Source organism: Grampus griseus, assembly GCF_964374135.1.
Source record: "Grampus griseus genome assembly, chromosome: 14".
Classification (NCBI taxonomy): Eukaryota; Metazoa; Chordata; class Mammalia; order Artiodactyla; family Delphinidae; genus Grampus; species Grampus griseus.
The window spans coordinates 21,904,306-21,926,860 of record NC_139008.1 but is presented as its reverse complement, the minus strand read 5'-3'; the positions used below and the strand labels follow the sequence as shown (position 1 = coordinate 21,926,860).

The 22,555-nt window shown below is 42.8% G+C and overlaps 1 protein-coding gene across 3 annotated transcripts in view; it reads right to left on the bottom strand.

Moving 5' to 3' along the window:
- Nucleotides 1-1,032: 1,032 nt before the first annotated feature.
- DNAH3 (dynein axonemal heavy chain 3) overlaps nt 1,033-22,555 on the bottom strand; it is a 194,028-nt gene continuing 172,505 nt past the window's right edge. For 2 of the 3 annotated variants that reach the window (XM_082670865.1, XM_082670866.1), the window contains 9 exons: nt 17,950-18,175; nt 14,758-15,002; nt 13,069-13,185; nt 9,517-9,671; nt 8,500-8,667; nt 6,432-6,574; nt 3,860-4,064; nt 3,009-3,146; nt 1,033-1,584 (listed from right to left, as the gene is read on the bottom strand). In XM_082670865.1, the coding sequence (XP_082526991.1) occupies nt 1,231-1,584; nt 3,009-3,146; nt 3,860-4,064; nt 6,432-6,574; nt 8,500-8,667; nt 9,517-9,671; nt 13,069-13,185; nt 14,758-15,002; nt 17,950-18,175 (1,751 nt within the window). In that variant the 3' untranslated portion in view covers nt 1,033-1,230. Of the gene's footprint in view, nt 1,585-3,008; nt 3,147-3,859; nt 4,065-6,431; nt 6,575-8,499; nt 8,668-9,516; nt 9,672-13,068; nt 13,186-14,757; nt 15,003-17,949; nt 18,176-22,555 lie in introns of those variants that run through there. The other variant, XM_082670867.1, reaches the window with a different exon arrangement.

Genomic DNA, 22,555 nt, shown 5'->3' with positions numbered 1-22,555 from the left:
CAAAGTCCTCAGCAAGGAGGCAGCGTGAAGCAGTGAAAACTGCACAGGTTCTAGAGCCAGATAGACCTTGGCTCAAAACCTGGCTTTTCAATGTGAAACAGCTGGATAATTGTAAGCAAGTTAGTCTCCTTGAACCTCTAGAGGGGGAGACAATCATATCCAACATAGGTACAAGCAAGATATCTAAAGGCCCAGGGACAAACCATGGCAAGCAACAAATAATGGTTCTCTCATGTCTCCTTTCTTCCTGAAATTTCTGCCCACCTGTGTAGGCTAGTGGAGAAGAATTGGGGTCCCAGTTCTACCACTGGCTAGCTGTAAAATTGAGCTAGTTACTTTTCTAAGCCTCCATCTCTGCATCACTGAAATGGAGATAACGATAATACCGCATAAGATTGTTGTGAGAAGTACATTTTAAATATATCAAGAGCCTTTAAAAAGTAAAAGTGGGCCAAGCATCTTTCAACCTATGAGAAGCCCTAATGTTAGCCCATGGGAATAGACTAGGAGAGAAGCACTTACAGATCAGTGACAGTTATGGCAAAATAATAGGGAAAAAAAAAAAAACCCACCAGGCAGCTTAGCCACATGACTAAAGGTCTAGGTTGAAGAGTCCCACTGCCTGTGTTCAAATCTAGGCTCCACTATTTTAGTAGCTATCTGATTTGGAAAATATTGCTTTCTCTATATCATGGTTTCTGCAGCCATAAAATAAGGATAATAACCCACTTTATAGGAATGCTCTAAAATACCTGGCTCATAGCAAGTGCTCCATTAATATAACGGTTATCATCATCATCGTCATCATCCCATGTGACTATCAAGAAAGGAAAGCTAGATTTCAGTCAAGAATGAAGTTCCTGGGCTTCCCTGGTGGTGCAGTGGTTGAGAATCTGCCTGCTAATGCAGGGGACACGGGTTCGAGCCCTGGTCTGGGAGGATCCCACATGCCGCGGAGCAACTAGGCCCGTGAGCCACAACTACTGAGCCTGCGCGTCTGGAGCCTGTGCTCCGCAACAAGAGAGGCCGCGATAGTGAGAGGCCCGCGCAACGCAATGAAGACTGGCCCCCGCTTGCCACAACTAGAGAAAGCCCTCGCGCAGAAACGAAGACCCAACACAGCAAAAATAAATAAATAAAGTACTAAACTTCTACCCCCAACACCTTCTTTAAAAAAAAAAAAAAAAAAGAATGAAGTTCCTTTTATTTTCTCGGTTGAGACAGATGCCATCAGTTATCTAGCTGGCACAGTGAGGCTACTCCTCGGTTTACCCAGTGCTTCTGGGGCCTGTCGGTTGGGAGTTCAATGGATAGGACATAGTTGGTGGAGTGGCCTGTGGTGGAGAGGATACCTCTTCGGGCACTTGTTTTGTAGACTGGACACACATAAATGTTCTGATGCAGAAACATTGCATTTTCCCCAGGTTTCAGCCAAATAATGGGCAATGGGTCATAGAGGATTCTGGGGAGAGACTCCCCGATCTGCATCGTTTCCCTATCCCAACGGGCGCCTTCTAAGAAGAGTCCTTTTATGTAGGCCCCATCTTCTGGGTTATCCTCCATGACTGTTTCTTGTGTGGTTACCTGGAAGACAGGAAGCTGTGAGTTCCATTACCTGCCATTTTCCTAAATGAGGCAGCATTAAGAGATTGAAAAAGTACAAACTGGCTTTACTGTCTGCCTTTCCCAGGATGCATTTCCCAGGACACTGGGGCTTCTCTGATAACATTCCTGCCTGCTACATGGGCTAGGTCTGATTTCCAGTTAGCATGCTGCCCTTATATATGGCAGGCACAGAGAATGCACTAAAGTAAGAGCCAGGAGGCCACATTAACTGTTACCTAGCTTAGTGGCCTTGCACAATCTTTCCCCTTTCTGAACCTCGATCTGTAGTGAGGGGTTAGGTTCAGATGCATGTTGGTAAAACAGTTCTCTAGCAGGAGAAATGAAACCTTGATTTGTAGTTTCTGTCAATTTCTGTGGTGTAAAGACTCCCACCATGGTCAATTTCAGCCTATCAATTGTTTAACCACCAGCTTTAACAGGTTCTGGTGAGTTAGTATGAGCTCCAGCATACAACTGTTTAGATTCAGAGGTGATAAATTTCTTCTGGTAAATGCAGAAAATGGTCTAGGTGTAGGAGAATAGCGGGGTGGAGGGGATTATGGTGAAGCAGAGAGCACGAGCTCCATTTAAAATCATTCAAATTCTAATCTTTTTGTTATTGTTAATGGAATGTTTTTTCCCATTTCTAAGTATTTATTGCTAGAATAGGAAAAGGATTTTTGTATATTTAACCAGTATCCAGTCATCTTACAAATTCTATTAATTCTGATAGGTGTGTTTTTAGGATTTCTAGGTATACAATCATTTCAACATCAAAAAAAGATAGTTTTATCTTTTTTCCAGGGTTTATTCCCGTTACTTTGCTTTCTTATTGCATTAATTTTGGCTTAGCATTGTCTTCAAAGGCCAATCAAGGTAAGTTCATTTATAAACTAAATAAAGACCTAGGGCAATCAGTTTGTGACCTCCGGACTAGATGATTTCAAAGGATCTTTCTATAGCATTTAAAATTCTACAGTGCTCTATAACAGTCCATCTTACTACTTTCTCTCCAAATATGGACTGGGTGATACTTGACTATTGGCCATTCCTTTGACTCTAAGCAAAGCACTACACAAGACCATTAACATCCTTCCAAATGAAGAGTCCATCATGTTGAATAAACAATGTGGAAGGTGCTTTCATTTTTCTCGGTACAACTGTGGCAGAATTTTCCTCTGGAAAGATTCCTTTTTATACACACAGAGACAAAGCCTTAGGAATCCTCTGATTCTGTTGGGAATAACTTTTGGAGCTACTTTAAGTCATGCTAAATACTTCATTTGTACCATCTCGGAAGTATTTGAGCCTTAACAGATCCAAATGTTTGGACTCAAGGAAAGGGACAGCACTGCTTTCTCTGGTTGGCCCTTTGAGTTGATCTAACCCAAGACGCCTCTTACCTCAAACTCAAATCCGATGTGGTCAATGGGGATGGCGTATTTCCGAGCGTAATTCTGAGAGACGCCTGTCAAAAAAGACTGTGTAAAGTAGAATCCAGAGATCCAAAAGACCACAGGAGGCCCGTTGTCAATCCATTCCTGGAGAGCCACAGACATAAAAATGCAAAGTCAACAACACAACAAAGATTGTTCAAAGGCAGGTGATACAACAAGTCCCATAAAGAAATAGGCTTTTTCTCATCTTTCTTGAAACAGGCAGCCCTCTCAGTTTAGCTTATATTTTCCCCCTTTGAAACAAAAGTACAATGAAATATATCTCTACTTTAAGAAAAGCGCGGGTGCAGGCGGGTGTCAGGGATACGGTAGAGCGTGGTAGGGACTGTAGCAGTGGAGAGTGTGTGCCTTGTCTAAGCTGAGCCACAGCCACTCATCTCCAGCAATAGTTGCCATGCAGGAATGCAGGTCCATCGTTTCAGGTCTTCCTGTTTTTGCAGGACAAACATCTGTATTTTGATATGTAACAATCCAGTGTTCATATGCTAGCTCAAATTTTTAAATAACCAAGCAGCCAAACCAAATCTATCTACTAGCCCATGAGCTGTGGCCCATGAGACACCAGTTTGTGACATTTATTCTGGTTCCCACTCCTGCCTCTAGAGGCTATAATCTTTTCAAGGACTTTGAAAAGTCTCCCTCCTGCCCTCAACCCTGGTAAGACTGTTTCCAGTAGGTGCTCAGTCCAGGATGCTGTGAGACTACCCTACTCCCTCTGCCTCTAATCCGTCATTTCAGAACGTCCTCTCCACCTGAATGAGAATGCCAGGTGCCCAGTTACCCTGACTCCAAGGTACCTGGAAGAAGGCCAAGCGGGCTAGCAGGTCAGCCACGTAGCCTCCCAGGGGCTTCAGTGATGGGTAGGACTTGGCCATCCACATGGCCGGCACTTTACCCACAAGCATGCTACTGAATACATCCTCCAGCTCTGAGGACATCAAAACCTGCCCTTTAATTGCTCGGCCAAGGTCGATGAGGCTTCTGCGAACCACTTTGGTCAATCTGCAAGAACAAAGGAGCAGACTCAGCCTGGCTCTCCAGTGACCTCATTCTACCCCAAGTACACTGACTCCAAGTCTCCTTTTACTTTTCCTCCCTTTAAAAAGTCAGATAATATACATTCATGATAGAAGAATTGTAAAGATGAGAAAAAATTAAATCACCCATTATCTCACCACCTAAAGATAACTTTGACGTATATCTTTCCAGATTTTTCTATATGTAAACACAAATTATTTTTTAATGGGATCATACTATATATGTGTTTTTTGTAATTTGTTTTTCTTTCTTAGCATATAAGGAACATCTTTCCAATTCAATAGAGACCAAATTAAAATCGTCCTTTTTAATGACTGCAAGGTGTTCCATTTAATTTAACTGTTCCTCTATCACTGAAACATATTATTTCCAGATTGTTGTCACTGTAAACAACATTACTAGGAACATCCATCTATATTAATCACTGCGGAAATTTATAATGATATTCTTACTAAAAGTAGAATTTCTGGGTCAAAGGGTAATGCAGTTTTAAGGCTTCTGATCTATAGTTGTTCTTTTTATAGACTATGAGGTGCATGCATACCTGAGAAAAGGCAGCTGAAGGGCAGCCTGAGAGATGCCAAGATCACCTGTCTCTCTCTCTGGCCTCTGTTATGAGGCCTCATCAAGTCCAGAGGGAATTCAGCTGAGAGTGCCAAAGACTCTGCTACCAGAGAGAGCTTGTCATGTCCAAAGACTTATGGAATCCCAGCCAAATGGACATGAGAAGGCTCAAACGCAAGAAAGGGATTCCTGGATGTGTAACCACTAAACATTTCTATTAAGAGGAATTTAAGGTTCAAGTGTGTTATTGGTGTATGTGCTTGGCTGAGGAGTCAAGAGCAAAGCTACCCTCTGCGGATTATACCACAGACCTCTATCATACCTGAAACCTACTGGGAAAAGGTTTCTTTCTATTCTTGAAACTATGAGCTCTGCTAGTTTCAAGATTTTTAGTACTCAAGGAAGGAATATTTGCCCTAGAAGACACAATAACGGTTCCCCTGAATTGGAAGCTGAACTGTCATTTTGGGCTTCTCATACCACTGGGTGAATAGGCAAAAAAAAGGTACTGGGGAAGTACGTTACAATATTGCCCCAAGTAGTTAACCCTGAGCATCACTGGAATATAAGATTGCTGTTACCCTCTTCTCTTCTATCACAATGGCCAGTGGTAAAGGCTAGTGAAGGCCCCTGTAACCACCAAGAGCTCCAGTGACCTTGGCAGAGAATGAGTGGCAGAGGAGGAAAGCCATTGGCCTGGTGTCTGGATGAACGAGGACTACAACCCATCATCCCAAGGTATCTGACTCAAGTAGTCAGCATCCTTGACTCACACGCCATACTTGGCTTGGTCATCCACACAGCCAAATGCCTACTGACTATAGGGAGTAACCCTAAGACTAAGGGAGTCAACAAATTCTTAGTTGACATTCTTCAAGTCACCGGTCTTTCGGCATCAGGGCTGTCCCTAAAACCGAGCAATGACCAATGAAGCAAAATGGAGAGAGCAGCACTGAAGAGTATTTGGAGCAGCAAGAACCTTGACGTGGAGGCAGAAGTGATGAATTTCCTCATCTGGCCTAGATGGTGTTTGGGAACTCTTTCAGTTTTGACTATCTAGAAATCAGATCAAGGTGATCCCACTGGGCTCTATGCTCTAGTACCTGGAGGAGAAGTGAGGAGGGACTAGAATAGAAGGCCGGAGACCCTTAGCCCCATGGCCATCTTATAATAGCCCTTCCTTACCCCTGTGGTAGCGGCAATGGGATGAACTGTTCCTCACCCCTTTCTAAGTTTACCCTGATTTCACACACTGGCTAAGTGCATGGGCTCTGGAATCAGAGAGCCTAGATTCAAACTCAGTTCTGCCACTGAATGACTGTGTGACCTTGAGCAAGTTACTTAGCCCTTCTGTCTCAGTTTTCTCATTTGTAAAACAGTGGTAGAGGGATTACTAACTGTGCATATTTTTAAAGACTATGGTGTGGTTTGAATGCAAAGGCATGAGTGGTGCTTGGAGCCATTTCTAGCACTAAAGGCTCAATAAAAGTGGCTTTAATGATTACTTTTACTATTAGCCTGTGCTCGGTATTGGTTTTCACCCCAGTTTACAGATGTCATATGAATGAACGAGAGAGAATGAATAGAAGGAACTGATTTAACCCTGGGCCAACACATGCTGGGATGGCCCTATTTACAGCCCTTCCTACAAGTAGGGCAAACCAACTCTGCACAGCAACCCTTATCAAGTGTCCATTCTAGTTACTGCCCATTAGATTCTACCCCTCACACCAACTCCCAGGATCCAAGTAAGACCATACAGCCCACCTGTTGAATCTGATGAGCTCTTGCCTTAGGACAGTGTTCATAGATTCACCATAGACCACAGGGTACGACTTCACGACCAACTCCAAGTCAAAGTCATTGGGAAGCTTGGAGAGTAGGTCCTGGGCCAGCTCCTCAACCACTTCCTTAAAGTGTAAGCATTAGAGAGGTGAATGAGACACAAGGCCAGCGGACTGTGGCTTTGTCCAGTTAAACATGAAGCAGTGAGCCTTTGGCTTTTTAAACACAGTCTACAGGACCTTTCTGGGAACTCTCCTACAGAAGCCAATTCTGCCCTGAGGGAAAGGAGGATACCCATCCCACCCACTCCCAACCCCCACCCCTGCCCCCAGCCTTAGGGAGGACATCACCTCTAAGCTAAACAATGAAAGTCCTGAGCAAGGGCCTGAGGGCCAGGTGGGGAATTCGTGCTCAGCCAGCCACCTAGACTCAGGGCAGTGCTGAACCCTGCAGAACTGCTCAAATCTTCAAGGTCACCCCTGGGAGACAATCTCCCAAGGCTCTCATAGCCAGCCCCTTAGGACCAGCTCCAGGTGCAGGTGAGACTTTGCTCTGTCCCAGTGACATGGACACCTGGGAAGGCAGTAGGCCATTCCTCAGCATTAAGAATAGCCCATGGCAGTGAGTTTAGCCAAGTAGGGAGGGGACAGGCCTAGAGGAAGAGTAGGAAGAGGAGGTGTGGGAGAGAAACACAGCTCTGCCGTCCTTTGGCTGGAGGAGGCTGGAATGTACACTTCCTTCCCTCTTCCCACTGTGAGGGGAATTTCCATCCCTAAGCTGAGACACACAAACCAGGCTGCTTTATCTTCACACATATTACCACTTATGGTACTATGAACCAAACTGAGAAACCAAATACAATCATCCCTTGGTATCCACTAGGGATTGGCTGCAAGACCAAACTCCACAGATGGTCAAGTCCCTAATAGAAAATGGTGTAGTATTTGCATAGAACCAACACACATCACCCCTCCCCCCCATACTTTAAATCATTTCTAGATTACTCATAATACCTACTACAATGTAAATGCTATGTAAATAATTGTAAGTACAATGTAAATGCTTTTTAATAATTGCTGAAGTGGGGTGAATGCAAGTTTTGCCTTTTGGAAATTTCTGGAATTTTTTTTTCTGAATATTTCCATCTTTGGTCGAATTCAAGGATGCAGAACCTGTGGATATGCAAGGCCAACTGTATGCAAAGTCCACAGCTGAGCAGGGTTGAACATGGAGTAGCTCAGAAGCTGGAGAAGGGAAGAGAAGGAAAGGAGAGATCAGGGTGGAGTCAGGAGATGTGGTTCTGGGCCTGGCACTGCCTCTGTGTTTCTGAATGCCTTGAAGTGGGTCACTTCTTGCAGGGTTTGTTTTGCCCTCATCTGTAGACCAAGGAGGGTAGCCAGGATCAGTCCTTCACAATGTGTGGAATGATCACAAGAGATACCCAAAATGATTCCAGGTGTTTCCAGGACATAGAGCAAATAACGTTGAATCACATGATGAGAAAGTCACTCTCTTGTCAAGTTCTGGCCACCTTTTTCTTTTCATTCCCTTCAAGGAGAAAGTCTCAGGTCAGGGCTGACACTGCTCTGGAACACTTGCTGACCCTCCCCTTTTCCCAAGGAGCCAGAAAGACAGCAGCAGCAGCATCTGGAAGAACCTAATAATGTTTAGCCTTCGTTTGCTTTTTGTGGCTGTCGCGACATTACGGAAATGGTACTGGGTTTCCACTTATGGTCCTGATGTGCAGTTTTTTAAATAAATGTTTTTAAGCAAAAGAGATTTAGTTTTAAGGATTATGTAAATGGAATACAGATGATATGTGGATATAGCAATGAATCATGAAGGTTATATAGGAACAGCTGACATTTTAGAAACACCGGTGCTCTTCCAGCTCAGTATTTAAAGACCTCAGCAGTAAGACCAGAGCACCCACATCCTCCCTCAAGGGTCTGCCAGGCCTCCACTTTTCTGCCTTCTTGGTCATCAGCCACAATCCTGCATGCCCACTAGATGAAAAATTGCCTGGGAAATTGAATTCAAGCCTGGTTACCTGAGGGGACTTGCCACTCCCTCCTGACTGCCTAGGGAGGGTCAGCAGCACCCCTTGAAACAGCTGGCTGGTTTCCTGGTTGTCTTTGGTGATGTCGGCATTCTCGTGCAGGCCAAACACTTCTGGGTGGGCGGTGATAGGGAGGTTCCTGAGATATTCAATATAGGACTGGAAAGGAAATCTTCAGTTGACATAAGTTCAGGTTCCTTGGGGTCCCACAGATCACCCAAGGTTTTGCCAGAGCAGACCCATGCAGGAATCACACTCTTTCGGTAGCACAGGCCATAGACACACACATGCACACACCGCCGGGGCCAAGACATCCCAAGCTTTCCCTCATGCAGGTTTCAGAGGAGTGAGTATGAGTATGAAGGTAGATGGACTGAGTATCTCCCCTCCCACCTCTGCTGGCTTCCTCCCTGCTCCCCCAGCAGTCTTAGCTTTGGAGACAAAAACTGGGTTTGGATTCAGGCAGAACAGGATTTGGATCCTAGCTCCATCTTAAACCAACTGTGTAACCTTGAGCTAGTCACCTGAAAGCCCAGTTTCCTTATCTGTAAGTGGGAAAATAAATGAGGTTATGAAGGAATAAGGCTTCGGCACTTTAACAGGCACTCGATGAAAGTAAGCCCTTTTCATTCTTCCTTCAGATTTCTTGTCTTCTTCTTCCTTTTATCATTCTCCCATCCAGTTTTTCTGTCCCTCCCTTTGCCACCTTCTGAACCTTTGATTTCAAGTAGCAATTTCCGTCCTGTTCACTACCAAGGCTTCATCTTAAACATCCCTGCCCCTTCTCCCTAGATGGTAGATCTTGTCTACCAAATGCCCAGCATTCATTAAACAGTAATAATGTGTATCTTGTAGGCTTTTGGGAAGATTTGAAATAGCTTATGGACCCGAGCCAGGAAGCCCAAGCTATCCCTGGGCCCTCCTTGGATACACTGCAACCCTAGCCACATGGAGACCGCCAAGCCCCTCTGGGGGGACAGAGGGACCTCTCCCTCCCCTGCCCCTCACCTGGTAGGAGCCATGAGGAGGGATGTAGTAAGTGTCTCCAGGAGCAAGACAGTAATGGTCCTGCTCAATTTCCTTACAGTAGAACGTGGACAGAAGGGATAGCAGGAGCCTTCTGTCTTTGTCATCTGTCACTCTGCCTCCATAATTACATTCCCCTGGGGACAACCAACAGAAGAAGGAGTTGAGCCCATAATGAACTTGGTCAATAACCTAAAATAGAGGATTCTTCCAGCCAAGGAGCTCTGCTGAGACACAGGGTTGCTAAAACCATGCTCAGCTTGGGATGAGACCAGGCCTTTTTGGTATTATGGTTGCCACAAAAATAATACATGTTCACCATATTAGAAATTAGAAAATAGTGATAAACTGAAAGAAAAGCAAAACAATCACCAATAATTCCAACAAAGGTAACTGTTAACATTTAGGCATCTTCCAGACATTTGTCTGGACATTTGTGTGTATGTGTACATAAATGTGAAAGGCATTATAGAAATGTGGTTCAGGGCAAGAACTCTGGCATGAGACAGTACTGAGCTCCAATTACAGCCAGTTTCTGGGCTCCAACTTTTGCCACTTATTAGCAGTTTCTCATCTGTCTAGAAGTAGAGATAACTGCATACCTACCTTACGTCGTTGTGGTTAACAACGCTTATAAAGCATTTAGTACAATGCTTAGCGTATAGAAAGCATTCAACTACAGCTCTTACAAATACGTATAGTTTAGAAAATTAAGATTATCCTATATATACTTCTTTGGGATATGACTCTCCTACCCCCATCCCCATCATCAACATCATTCTCTGAGACTCAGGTTTCTACACGCAGATTTCTACAAAAAGAATTAGGCAATTTTTTGAGGGGCCATCAAATCCGTCTCACCAACCCAGGATGCACTTTCTAGCTGGATCAGGTCCCACAGTATGTGGGTACCACCTGGTATTTGGAAGCTGGGGACAACACACTAGTGTGCAAGGAAAAGACATCTGTGTGTGTGTGTGTGTGTGTGTGTGTGTGTGTGTGTGTGCGCGCGTGTGTGTTTGCATGCAAGGGCTCCCCTGAAGGGTGGGCCCATTTCCAATTCTAATCATTCTAGGAAGGAGCAGGTCTACAGACATGAAACAGGAAGTATGACTCAAGTTGAGGAGGCCTCAGCCTCTCTTGGTATTGGAGGGGTCTAAATGTCTAGGAGGAGCATTCTGGTGGCTCATTAAGGAAGAAGTAAGAGACTAAGGGGAAGCTCATACCTACTGAGTAATCTGAGCCCTGCAAAAACTATTTGACCTTAAGCCAGACCATCTAGATCTCTCTCTGTTGACCTCTCAGGCCTTTAGCAAAGTTTAGTTGGAACATTATAGTTTGTCCCAGCTGTAAAGAGGTTTATGACAACACTAGAACTACAATATTAAAGGGAGAGTAGTTCCCCCCTGAAGTCAGCATGGCAGTGCTAGAGAGTACCAAAGAGGGACTACCAGTGAAGGTAAACCTTAGGTACAGAGTCACGATTCAGGGTTCCACCTCCACTCTCTCAACAGCAAATTTTACTTCAGGGGATACCCTTATAGGCTCTGGGTTTTATGTTTATGAAGGAAGGTACATTTCTTTACTTATATGTCTCCTCTTTGTAGCAAGAGCACAAGTTCCTAAAGGGGCCAGGATGTGCCTTATATCTCTTCTAGATTCTCCATTGGCTCTGCCACAGGGTTGGGGGTACCAGATTAAGAATGTATTTGACTTTGGCCCATCTAATTCGATAACCACTCTCCAAATAAGACCTGTCTCTTTGGTTAGTCTGTCCCTTGTGGTCAGTACAGAGCTCTAATAATCATCTCTATCTGATCTTCTTTCCTTCCAGGTACATAGGAAGGTTATAACTCCCGGGGCCTCTGGCAGTGAGGTGGGGCCAGGTGACAAGTTCTTGCACATTTAACTCCTGGCATCAGCTCGTCAGTGCTACCCTGTGGCAGTGACCACACAAGTGTATGTTGAGATGGTGGCATCAAAATTTGGTGGAGCCTTTGCCAACTGCGCCCCTGATAGATAATTACAACGAGCAGACACCCTTGCCAATTCACACTGGACATGCAGAATGGGCAAGAAATGTCTCACACCCTTGAGATTTGGGGACTGCTTGTTATCTCAGACTAACTAGTCTATCCTGACTGGTGCAGTTGGAAAGTGACTATCCTCAAGCCAGCTGGCACAGTTGGAGCAGGTTGGTTTATGAGCTGCAGGCAGTCCAATACTAAGACCTCATCCCAGGGCAATTATGCACTCATTCTGTGATCTGAAGGGGAGCCCTGGGATGTGCTTCTGTGTGGTCTGGAATAATGGGAATATGGGTCATTTCTTTGGAAAAGTTCTCTCACCCAACTAAAATCCACTGAACTTATGTTGTGTGTCCCCTGGGGTTTTGGTTTAGGAGACACTGTGCTGAGTTAAGGTCTTGGTCACCTTTTACAAATGAATTCAATCACTCTAAAGCAGGATTTCTCAATCTTGGCACGACTAACATGTTGGACTGGGTAGCCCTGTGCTGTAGGGGGCTGTCCTGTGCATTGTAGGACGTTTAGCAGCACCCTTGGCCTCTACCCAGTAGCACATCCATTTAGCTGTGACAACAAAAAATGTCTCCTCAGTTTGCCAGATGTCCCCTAGGAGACAAAATCACCCTTGGTTGAGAACCACTGCTCTAAGGCCTCGGTCTTGTCAGTTGTAAAACAGGGTCACTAAAGTGAAGCTCATAAGATTGCTGTGAAGACTGAATGATGTAGGTAAAGTGCCTGCCGTATGATTGGGGAAAGGATCCAGAGTTGAGGGAGGAGCTTGTGTGTGACCTGGAAGATGCCCAGGTTTTTCTATTGAGCTGCATTTTGACTTTTGGCCATGGTAATCCACTCATTTAGCTCATCTATAGTTTATCTCCTATCTCTGGGATTACATGGTGTGCTTCTTGAGGGCAGTGACCAAGTCTTATATATTTACATTCTTCCATATTATGTACTAGTATATATTGGACGACTGATAAAAGATTGCTGATGAATTGCTTTAATACAAAACAGCAAGTATCATTTTCACCTCAGGGCACCTCTGCTGGGAGTGCTCTCCTTCCTTTTTCCCACCGCCTGCCCCCGCTTTCTTCTTCCACTTGTAAAACTCCTACTGATCCTTCAAAACCATCTTTCACACCTTCAGGAGGTTTTCCCTAATCATCCCCACCCCATGTCTGAAATTTAATCATTGTGCTATCTTATAAATGTTTCTCTTACTGAACTTATCACTGTACTGTTATTTATTTTGTTATATTTCCCTCCCTTTGTAGACTGTGCACCCCTTAAAGGGAGGGATTGATCTTGATTTTTCTGTGTGTGTTTTTTGTTTTTGTTGGTTTGTTTGTTTTACAATATACAGCATGGTGACCAGCATCATTAAGAGCTCCATGTCTGTTGAAAGCATGAGTGAGTAAGTAAACAAATGGAGATGGAAGCAGAGGAGCAGGAAGGTGGAGCATAATCATGGAGGTTTATGGTTGCCAAAGCCTCCTTCCGTAAATACCTGTCAGGTAGGTTAGAGCATCCAACGGCACCTCCTTGTAGTCATTCAGAAACATCTGGATCTGCTGCATACTAATCCTCAGGTCGGATTCGTTGAATTCATAAGGAATATTCCAACCTGCATGAGGCAGAGATAAATTAGATGCTTCAGGGATGAGAGCTCTTAATTTCCACTCAGAGACTGAGCTGGTGGAATTAAGCATCATTATGGATCAAGAGCCTCTTCCAGCCCTGTGACTATCAAGCACCATGCCAACTATTAGCTTTGACCTTTACTGCCAATGTGGGAGACATCCTGCCTGAGAAAACATCCATTCTAAAGTCAGTTTCCTTATGGATCTCCCCCATTTGATAAGGAAGATGTTAACATCCTGGGATTTGTGGAATGAGAGTTATTCACCCTGGCTGGAATACTGTGGTAATGCACCGAACGCCAAAAATAACACCAAAGCATAGCCAGAGTGCACTGTCTGTGATTGGGCAATAGAACTAAGGTAGCTTTGAGAATGCCCCTCCTCCCACTCATGGGAGAACTAGATGGCAGGCCTTGAAGAAACTACTGCTTGTATTTTCAAGTGTTATAATGGTAAATGCCCAGTGGGGCTGCACAAGTGACATAAATGTATGAACCAGGCTGGATGTAAGACAGTAGGGTATGGTAGGACCTGTGCTCAATGGAGACGTTTAATTTCCTCCTAAACATTCACATTCAAATTAAAAATATAATAAAATAACAAAAACTTCGGTTCTGGCAGAGAGAACACAACTGGGCAGTTGACTATAAGCCTAACTGCTGTATGGATGTTTGGAGGTCTGGCACGGCTGGGAGAATGGTGGTGGGAGAATGTGGTGTGTGAGATGCAGATGTAGAGGGAGTGTCCCCTTTGGCTGTCTCCTCTCTGAAACCCTCAGTTGAAGGGTCAGGTGGTCTGTGGAGCTAACTGGGGCAGGCAGAAGGAAAGAGGATGTTCTGAGAGAATCACCAAAAGGACAATCTGCCTCCTTTTGTAACCTGAAAGAATGGCTAAGAATACCTTCAGGTGGGTCATTTCAAGAAAAGAATTAGACTCAGCCCATGGGTGAGAGAAAAATAATCCAACCTTAAAACCATGGTGATATGGGATCTGTATTTAGCAGATGATCTGCTCTAACAAGAATATTGAGTCACTTAAGTTAGGCCATGGATAAGTTACATTAATAAAGAAATGTATGTTTATTTTTTCAAGGAGAAGCACAAACAGATGTCCCAGCTGTATTTCTTTCATTGTTATGCACAGGTAAAGAGAGCAACCTAAAGTGTTATAAATCACCTGGTGACGATTCCCTGGAGAGTGGCCATGATAGCCAAGCTAGGCAAATACACCAAAGGGAAGGGCCTCCCCTCTTCTCATTATCATATTACTTCCGTAATTAGGGGACCTCTGATTCTGGAGCATCACCTCTTTCCCTGACATTGATATTGACCTGGTTATAGGACTGCCAGACTTGTTAAATAAAAATACAGAGACGCTCAGTGATATTTAATTTCAGATAAACAACGAATCATATTTAGTATAAATATGTCCCCAATATCGCGTGGAACATACTTAGACCCTATTTTACTGGCAACCCTGGGTACAAACTCGAACGCACCCCTGTATCTGCCTGTGATCTTTCCCCCAGGCAATCCAGGTATGCTGCCACCTCTCACCTAGGGCTCCGAAATTTCTCCTCTCTTGAACGACGGCGTGGAAGAAGCAAAGGCCGAACAACAGCTTCTGCCACATCACTGCTTTTGTACAACTTTGGAAGAACACGGGGTCTGAGATGGGGTCACTGAGGTAAGAGCGCAAAAGGTTGGCCCGGAGCCCTTTGGGGGGCTCATTGGTCATCTTAATCCCATTCTGGAGGAGGCTGACTGGAAACTTCTCTGATGGATAGCTGGTTAACCAGAGTCTGGAAGAACAACAGACCCGACTATTTACGGCAACACAATACATTATATTGAAAAACAGTAACAGAAAATAATAACTACCATTTATTAAGCATCACTAGATGCTGAACCCCAAGCTAAGAATTTAATTTATGTCCCTTCATTTACTTTAATCCTCACAGCCACCCTATGATTTATTATCCCCTTTACCAGTGAGGAAACAGAGGCATGGAGAAGTCAAGTGGGGTTTTCAAGGACACACCACTTAGAAGCAGCAGAACCAAGATGAACTCAGGGCTCCCTGACTCCAAAGGCCCTGTGTCCTAATCACTACACCATGTTCCTGCCCTGCTGGACTTTCTGAGCGTCTATTATGGTCAAGTACTATACCTGGCACTCCAGGAGTGGCCGAAATGAGAAAAGAATTGTTTCTTGCTTCTAGATACTCACAGCCTTGCTGCTAGGAGGGGAAATGGGAGCTGGGGAGGGGAGAAAAGACAAGCAAACAGAATGCCAAGGAGTTATAAAATCAAGACCACAGGGAGGGAGGGAAATAATGGGCCATGGGGGTCCATGGGAAGAAGAGATTTCCACGGGGTGGAGAGAGCAGAAGTCTGCAAACTACTGCCAGGGAGCCAAATCTAGCCTTAGCCTGTTTTTGTAAATAAAATATTATTGGAACATGGCCACACCTCTTCATTTACAAATTATTTATGGATGCTTTCATGCCACAACAGCAGAGCTGAACAGTTGCAACTGACAACATGCCCTGTAAAACCTAAAATATTTACTATCTGGGCCCTTACAGGAAAAGTTTGCTGATCCCTGCCATAGAGGCCAATGGCATTAGAAATGGGTCTTGAGAATATGGAAGATTTCTTTTCTTAAATAATAAAAGTATATCTATGCCCATAAGAAATGGGAACATAGGTAAAAGTATTTAGAAAGGAAAAAAATACATGATTTTACCATCTACAGGTTAACATTTTGGCATATTGTCTTCCAGGCTTTTATTCATTTGTTTTTCTTACTCAAGCTCAGGTTACATACACACTGTGGCATCCTGTTTTGTTTCATTTTTGTGGGTTTGTTTTTCTTTTTTGCTAGACATTAGAGAGGTTTCCAACAGGAGGATTTGGGGATGGAAGGTCATTAAAGACACAGGACACAGGCTGAGCAACTGCACGGAGGAGGAAAAGTTGGGGATGTGGTAAGGCCTACAGTGGGCAGCCTGCTGTGGTCCAGGCACAGGTCTCAGAGGGGAGGGAAGAGGCCATAACCTGGGGGCCTGTGGCCTGACTTCAGTCTGCAGATGGGTGATGTTGAACTCTCACCATGCAAACCAACACAATGCTGTAACATATTTTTGAAGTAGTTGCCAACTTTTAAAAATTTAGGGCTTTCTTTTAAAAGTTCTAGATTCCCGTCTTTCCTTTAAAATAGTCATAAAATCTGGATACAAGAGGCCTGTATTCCTGCTTGGCAACAGCTGGTAGTAGGCGGTAACTGCTCTTCTCTACAGGGCATGTGCCTCTAGTTCACCACAGTCCCCACCACTCTCTACCGGTATTCAACACTGAGGCTGCCCATCCATGGTGATAGCTATTGTACTGTGGAAAGTGGAATATTTCTTGTGCCCAGTCCTCTTCACTCATTTATGTTACATTCCTCGTTGTATAGGCACTTGAGTTTGTGACTTGGGTTAAGATCATATTACAGAAGACCTTAAATGTCAACATGAATAATTTTTCTTCATTGAGTATGTCCCTGATGGTCAATGAGTCAACTCAGGATCCAAAACCAAATAGAATTCTTGAAATTAATGGATTTCCTCTTAAACTCTTACATGAATCTCATATGAGTCTTACGTGAATACAATCAACTACGGCCTAATCTGGCTTTGTAAATAAACACCAAACGCTTTTCTATTTTCAGGCAGACATGACTAAAATAAAAATAACCGGCAAACTTTGTTGCCTAGAGCAGGAGTTGGCAAACTTTTCCTATGAAGGATCAAAGAGTAAATGTTTTAGACTTTGCATGCCATATGGTCTCTGTCACAACTACTTGAAGCATAAAAGCAGTCGTAGACAGTATATGAGTGAGCATGGCTGTATTTCAATAAAACTTTACTTATAGACACTGAAATTTGAATTTCATATAATTTTCACATGTCATGAAATAGTATACTTCTTTCAATTTTTTTCAACCATAAAAAATGTAAAAGCTATTCTCAGATTGCAAGCTGTACAAACACAGGCAGCAGACTGGATTTGGCCATAGTTTGCTGACCCCTGGCCCAGAATGAAAGAATCACTGAACATTTGAGTTAAAAGGGGCTTTGAAGTCTGTTTCATCTCATCATCCTCTAAATGCAAATACTTAGGCCCAGTCTTGCTGGGCTTTAAAGTTCACAGAAAATAAATAGCTGTTTCCAGTATTGATTAAAATTCCATGGATCTAAACAAGTATAGGATAGATCAAGTGCCTAGACTACGGGTGGATTTTTTTTTGTTTTTAGGCAAATAAGTTTTAAAACTCCGATTTGCTGGCATTTAATCTACCTTCCCAGGCACATCTCCTATCACCTCCCAAAAACAATTGCTCACAGTGTATACCCAGGAATCATAGGATAACTTCTTGGTCTTTCCTTTGCTTTTACAAATGCTGCCCTTTCTGCCTGGAATGTCCTTCCTGGAAAACTCCTATTCATCTTTCGGTACTCCAGGTCTTCCCCAAATTTTCCTTCCCTTTTCCATTCTTATTCAAACAAGTACAGCAGGTATTGCATGGTATCAACATTGTTCATCTATGGTCTGCCTTCTACTAGACTGAGAGCTTCTTTAAGGGTAGAACTTGTGTCTACACAATACCCTTGTGTCTTGCTCATCTTTGCATTCCCAGCCATTAGCATGACGTCTGGAACTTGAGGTTGGGGCTGAGGGACTCAGAGGTGGGGCAGCATCTCACCTGAATCCCATATTAGTGCTCTCAGGAACAATCACCTCCTCACAGATCTTCTCCAGCGCAGGCATCCAGCTCGTGGCCAGATGACAGTTCTGTAAGACCACCCAGGTCCCATCTTTGATGGCAGTGTTAATCATTTTGGCAGCAATAGGGCCTTGGCCTTGGCCAAGGGAGATGGTCTGTGTTTTGGCACCTCCCATGCCAAGATCATCAGCAAATTTCAGCAGGCCTGAGATCAGGAAGAAAAAAGGCTTTTGAAAGAGAACAGGCTATTTAAGACTGTATTAATAATAACAACACAGAAGAAGGGGTTACATTAAAATTCTGGACTCAGAAAGAAAGCCACTGGCTTTTGTTAATTATGAAATTAGCATCTTTCTGAGGAAGCTTTAGACTTCTGGTAAGATGGTAAACGAAGATACTACTGATTCCTCTTTTGCTCTAAATAGATAGACATTCTTCATAAAAAAAAAAAAAAAGACACAAACTGAAAAAAAAAAATAAGAGTTTGAAAGGAAGAGAAATTCCCAGGTGCCAAAAATGAAGAGGGAACTCCAAACTAGAAAGGCTAGCACATAACCAAAGAACTAGGAACTGGGGTTTTCTTTCTAAAATTTGTATTGGAGCATAGTTGATTTACAATGTTGTGTTAGATTCAGGTGTACAGCAAACTGAATCAGTTATACATATACATATACCCACTCTTTTTTAGGTTATTTCCCATATAGGCCATCACAGAGTATTGAGTAGAGTTCCCTGTGCTATACAGTAGGTCCTTATTAGTTATCTATTTTATATATAGTAGTGTGTATATGTCAATCCCAATCTCTCAATTTATCCCTCCCCCGCTTACCCTCTGGTAACCATAAGCCTGTTTTCTACATCTGTGACTCTAATTCTGTTTTGCAAATAAGTTCATTTAGGAACTGGGTTTTTGTAAATTTATTTTACTAGGAAAACAGGTATTTGGACAGTGAAATTTCAAATAGATCTCTTTCACATCTCTTTTCCTCAGAGGCAGCCGATGTTACACCTTTTTGTGAGTCCTTCCAGAGATATTTCACGCATTTAAGTAAATGTGTATACGCTCTTATACTTACATGAATTGTAGAACACTATATTTGCTTTTTACACTTAGATCTTTTCCACATCAGTACATATATAAAGGCCATATTCTTTTTCATGGTTATATAGTATTTCACCTTTGGAAAATACAATACTTTATTTCACCAGTCTAGTGGTTGGAGTTTGTCCGCAGGGAATATAGCTTCGCACTTACAAGGGGTGGGACGCTAGAACTGAGACTTTTTTATAAAGTTAGGATCTTCAAACGACTGCACTCTCATGTAAGAAGGCCAGAAATCTGCTTTGTGTTCTTTCTTTAATGATTTTTAGATGCGTTTCTTTTATGATCTTTTTTAGAGACAATATTAATCTGCTAGGGCTGCCATAATAAACAACCAAAGATTGGGTGGCTTAAACAACAGAAATTTATTTTCTCTCAATTCTGGAGGCTAGAAATCCAAAATCAAGGTGCTGGCAGGGTTGGTTTCCTCTGCGGCTTCTCTCCCTGGCTTGTTTGTGGCCATTTTCTCATGTCATATTTTCACTGTGTCCTCACATGGTCTTCTTCCTGTCAGTGTGTCTGTGTTCTAATCTTCTCTTATAAGGACACCTGTCATATTGGATTAGGACCTACCCTAATGACCTCACAGCTAACTCTTGAAGGACCTTATCTCCAAATACAGTCACATTCTGAGGTACTGGGAATTAGGTTTTAACATACAGATTTGGGAGGGACACAGTTCAGCCCATGATACCCCCAGAATACTGGGGGTTAATTCTTTTGATTGTTCTATGGGCTGATTATGCCTTTATAGTGATTATGCCTTATATATTTCCTCATGTAGTTTATAATTTTTTATTGTTGAGTTCACAATCAGCAAGTTTGTGTTATTTTGTGGGAGTCTGATACATCTTGGGTTTTAGGAGTGCCCTAACAGAACAATTTTGCATATGCAGACACTGGTGTCCCCAGCATCTTGCCATTCTGGATCAATTTTATGGGAAATTTCTGGATCAATTTTATGGGAAATTCCTCAGCTTGAGAATCTCATACCATAGGGTACTGTAAATCTACACCCCTGAGTTTTAATTTCTCACTGAAGAATTGTTTACTTTTTCCACGTTGCTTCTTGAGTCAGTAGCCTAAAATTCAGAGTTCTATGGAAAACAAAATTCTGAGTTCTATGGAAAACAAAGATACATGGATTTGGAACAAAACAAAACTTCTAGAAATGGAAAGCACCGTCATTGAAGATAAAAACTCAAAGCACTGATTAAAAAAGCAGGTTAGATACAGCCGAAAAGAGAATTAGTGGAAAGTAAGGTCTGCAATCAATGATGCATTCCGTAGTGATGGGAACCCCAGGTCTCCAAATACCATCACCTGCTAAAGGAATTGGAGTTCCTTGGAGAAACATTTGTTCAAGATAAGCCTGAAATATATATGGTAGTTCTACACAGCGAGGAAGTTATCAAAAACCACTGGCATACGTGAAAAGGATATTGATACAGAGGTGCTACCACAGGCCAATGACTGAATAATCTGAGCATCAAAAAGAATAATGACAGCAGTGGAGTAAAATACCACTATATTGGAAACATCCAATATGTTAAAACTAATACATTAATAATCGTACCAAAAACCCCCATCTTACTGCTTAAGTAACTTTGGAGGTCACTAGGGCACCAATTCACTATTCTGAAAGCTGGTAAATAAAGAGTATGAACCAAGCATCTTTTCTGCCTGTCCTTTTTGAACTATATTTAGAGTAAACTAAGAGTTGATAAAGAAAAATCCTTCTTTATAGAAGAGTTCCAGCTAATAAATGTGGGAGGAATGATAGAATTAAAATATCATCATTTTGCAGCCCCTAATGAAATAATGGATCTGGGGAATGATTTTCTAAGGCTGATAAAACCATTAGGTCAGTGGTTCCCATTGGCTGCACACTGAAATTACCTGAAAAGCTTTATAAAACACAGTGCCTGGGTCTCACCTACAAAGATTTTAACTTAATTGGTTGAGGGTGAGGCCTGCACATGGAGATTTTCTTTTTTTTTTTCTTCTTTCTTTCAATTTTTAATTGAGATGTCCTCTTTATTTCACCCTCATTCTTGAAAGATAGATTTTACGTTTGCATACTTTCTTTTAGCACAATGATGGTATTATTCCACAAATTGCACTGTTGCTATTGAAACATTTGCTGTCAGTCTAACTGCTGTTCTTTAGAGGTAATCTTGTTTTTCTCACTGACTGCTTTTGATTTATTTTTTTACTGAAGTATATAGTTAATTTACAATGTTGTGTTAATTTCTGCTGTACAGCAAAGTGACTCAGTTATACACATATATACATTCATTTTTACATTCTTTTCCATTATGTTCTGTCCCAGGATACTGAATATAGTCCCCTGCACTATACAATAGGACCTTATTGTTCATCCATTCTACATATAACAGTTTGCATCTACTAACCCCGAACTCCCAACTCATCCCTCTCCCACCCCCCACCCCCTAGGCAACCACCAGTCTGTTCCCTATGTCTGCGAGTCTGTTTCTGTTTCATAGATAGGTTCATTTGTGCCATATTTTAGATTCCACATATAAGCGGTATCATATGGTATTTGTCTTTCCATGGAGATTTTCTTAAAGCTCCCTAGGTGCTTTCAATGGGCAGCCAAGATTGAGAACCACCATATTAGGTGAGAGGCTGATGGGAAACTTTATACAGGAGGCGGTGGAGGAGTCGCGAGCTGAAGCACACTGACAATGCCTGAACCCACTGATCAATCTTAATGAAAAAAGATGACCAGACAGTATGTGCCTCCTAATACGGCACACTCTGAGGGACACAGTACCTGCAGTTTCCTGGGAAGTTATCCCAGCTGAATCTAATCAAGCCTCTAGCACAGAGAGACAGGAACAAGCGACATACACCGCTGGATTTTACAGGCCTGTCCTCTCCCAACACAGCATCATCATTTTACAGACCATATTCTGACCTTGTCCCCATTTCTCTTCTCTACTTTTCCTGGTTTCCCCTCATTTCTCTTGTATAAGCCTGCCACAGAAAGGACACAGGGGAAGGAGAAAAGATGCTAGAAAGGGGTCATGAATTGAGCTTTGACAACAACAATAATTTGGGTGTAGGAACCTGGAAAGGGTACCAGTTCATTTCAGCGCCTTCCTCTGATTGCCTTTGAGGAGAAGTGCTGGCTTTCTAACCGGGTCAGGATACATGTCAAATTCCTCAGCTTTCACAGAACTGCCAACTATGTCATTTGCATTTCTGGTATTCTTTCTTCATTCAGCAACAGAGAAAACTAAAGCTTTAAGATTCCCCAACAGAATAGAAAACGAATCTATTTCTGTCAACAACTCACACCCTTTTATAATGCACAAACACTTTCTGGAAACATACACAAACTGTTAGTAGTGGTTGTCTCTAAGAGGGTTAGGAGGAAGATGTACCTTTCACTTTATACCAGGGTTTCTCAACCCCAGTACTATTTACATTTTGGGCTGGATAATCTTTTGTTGTGGG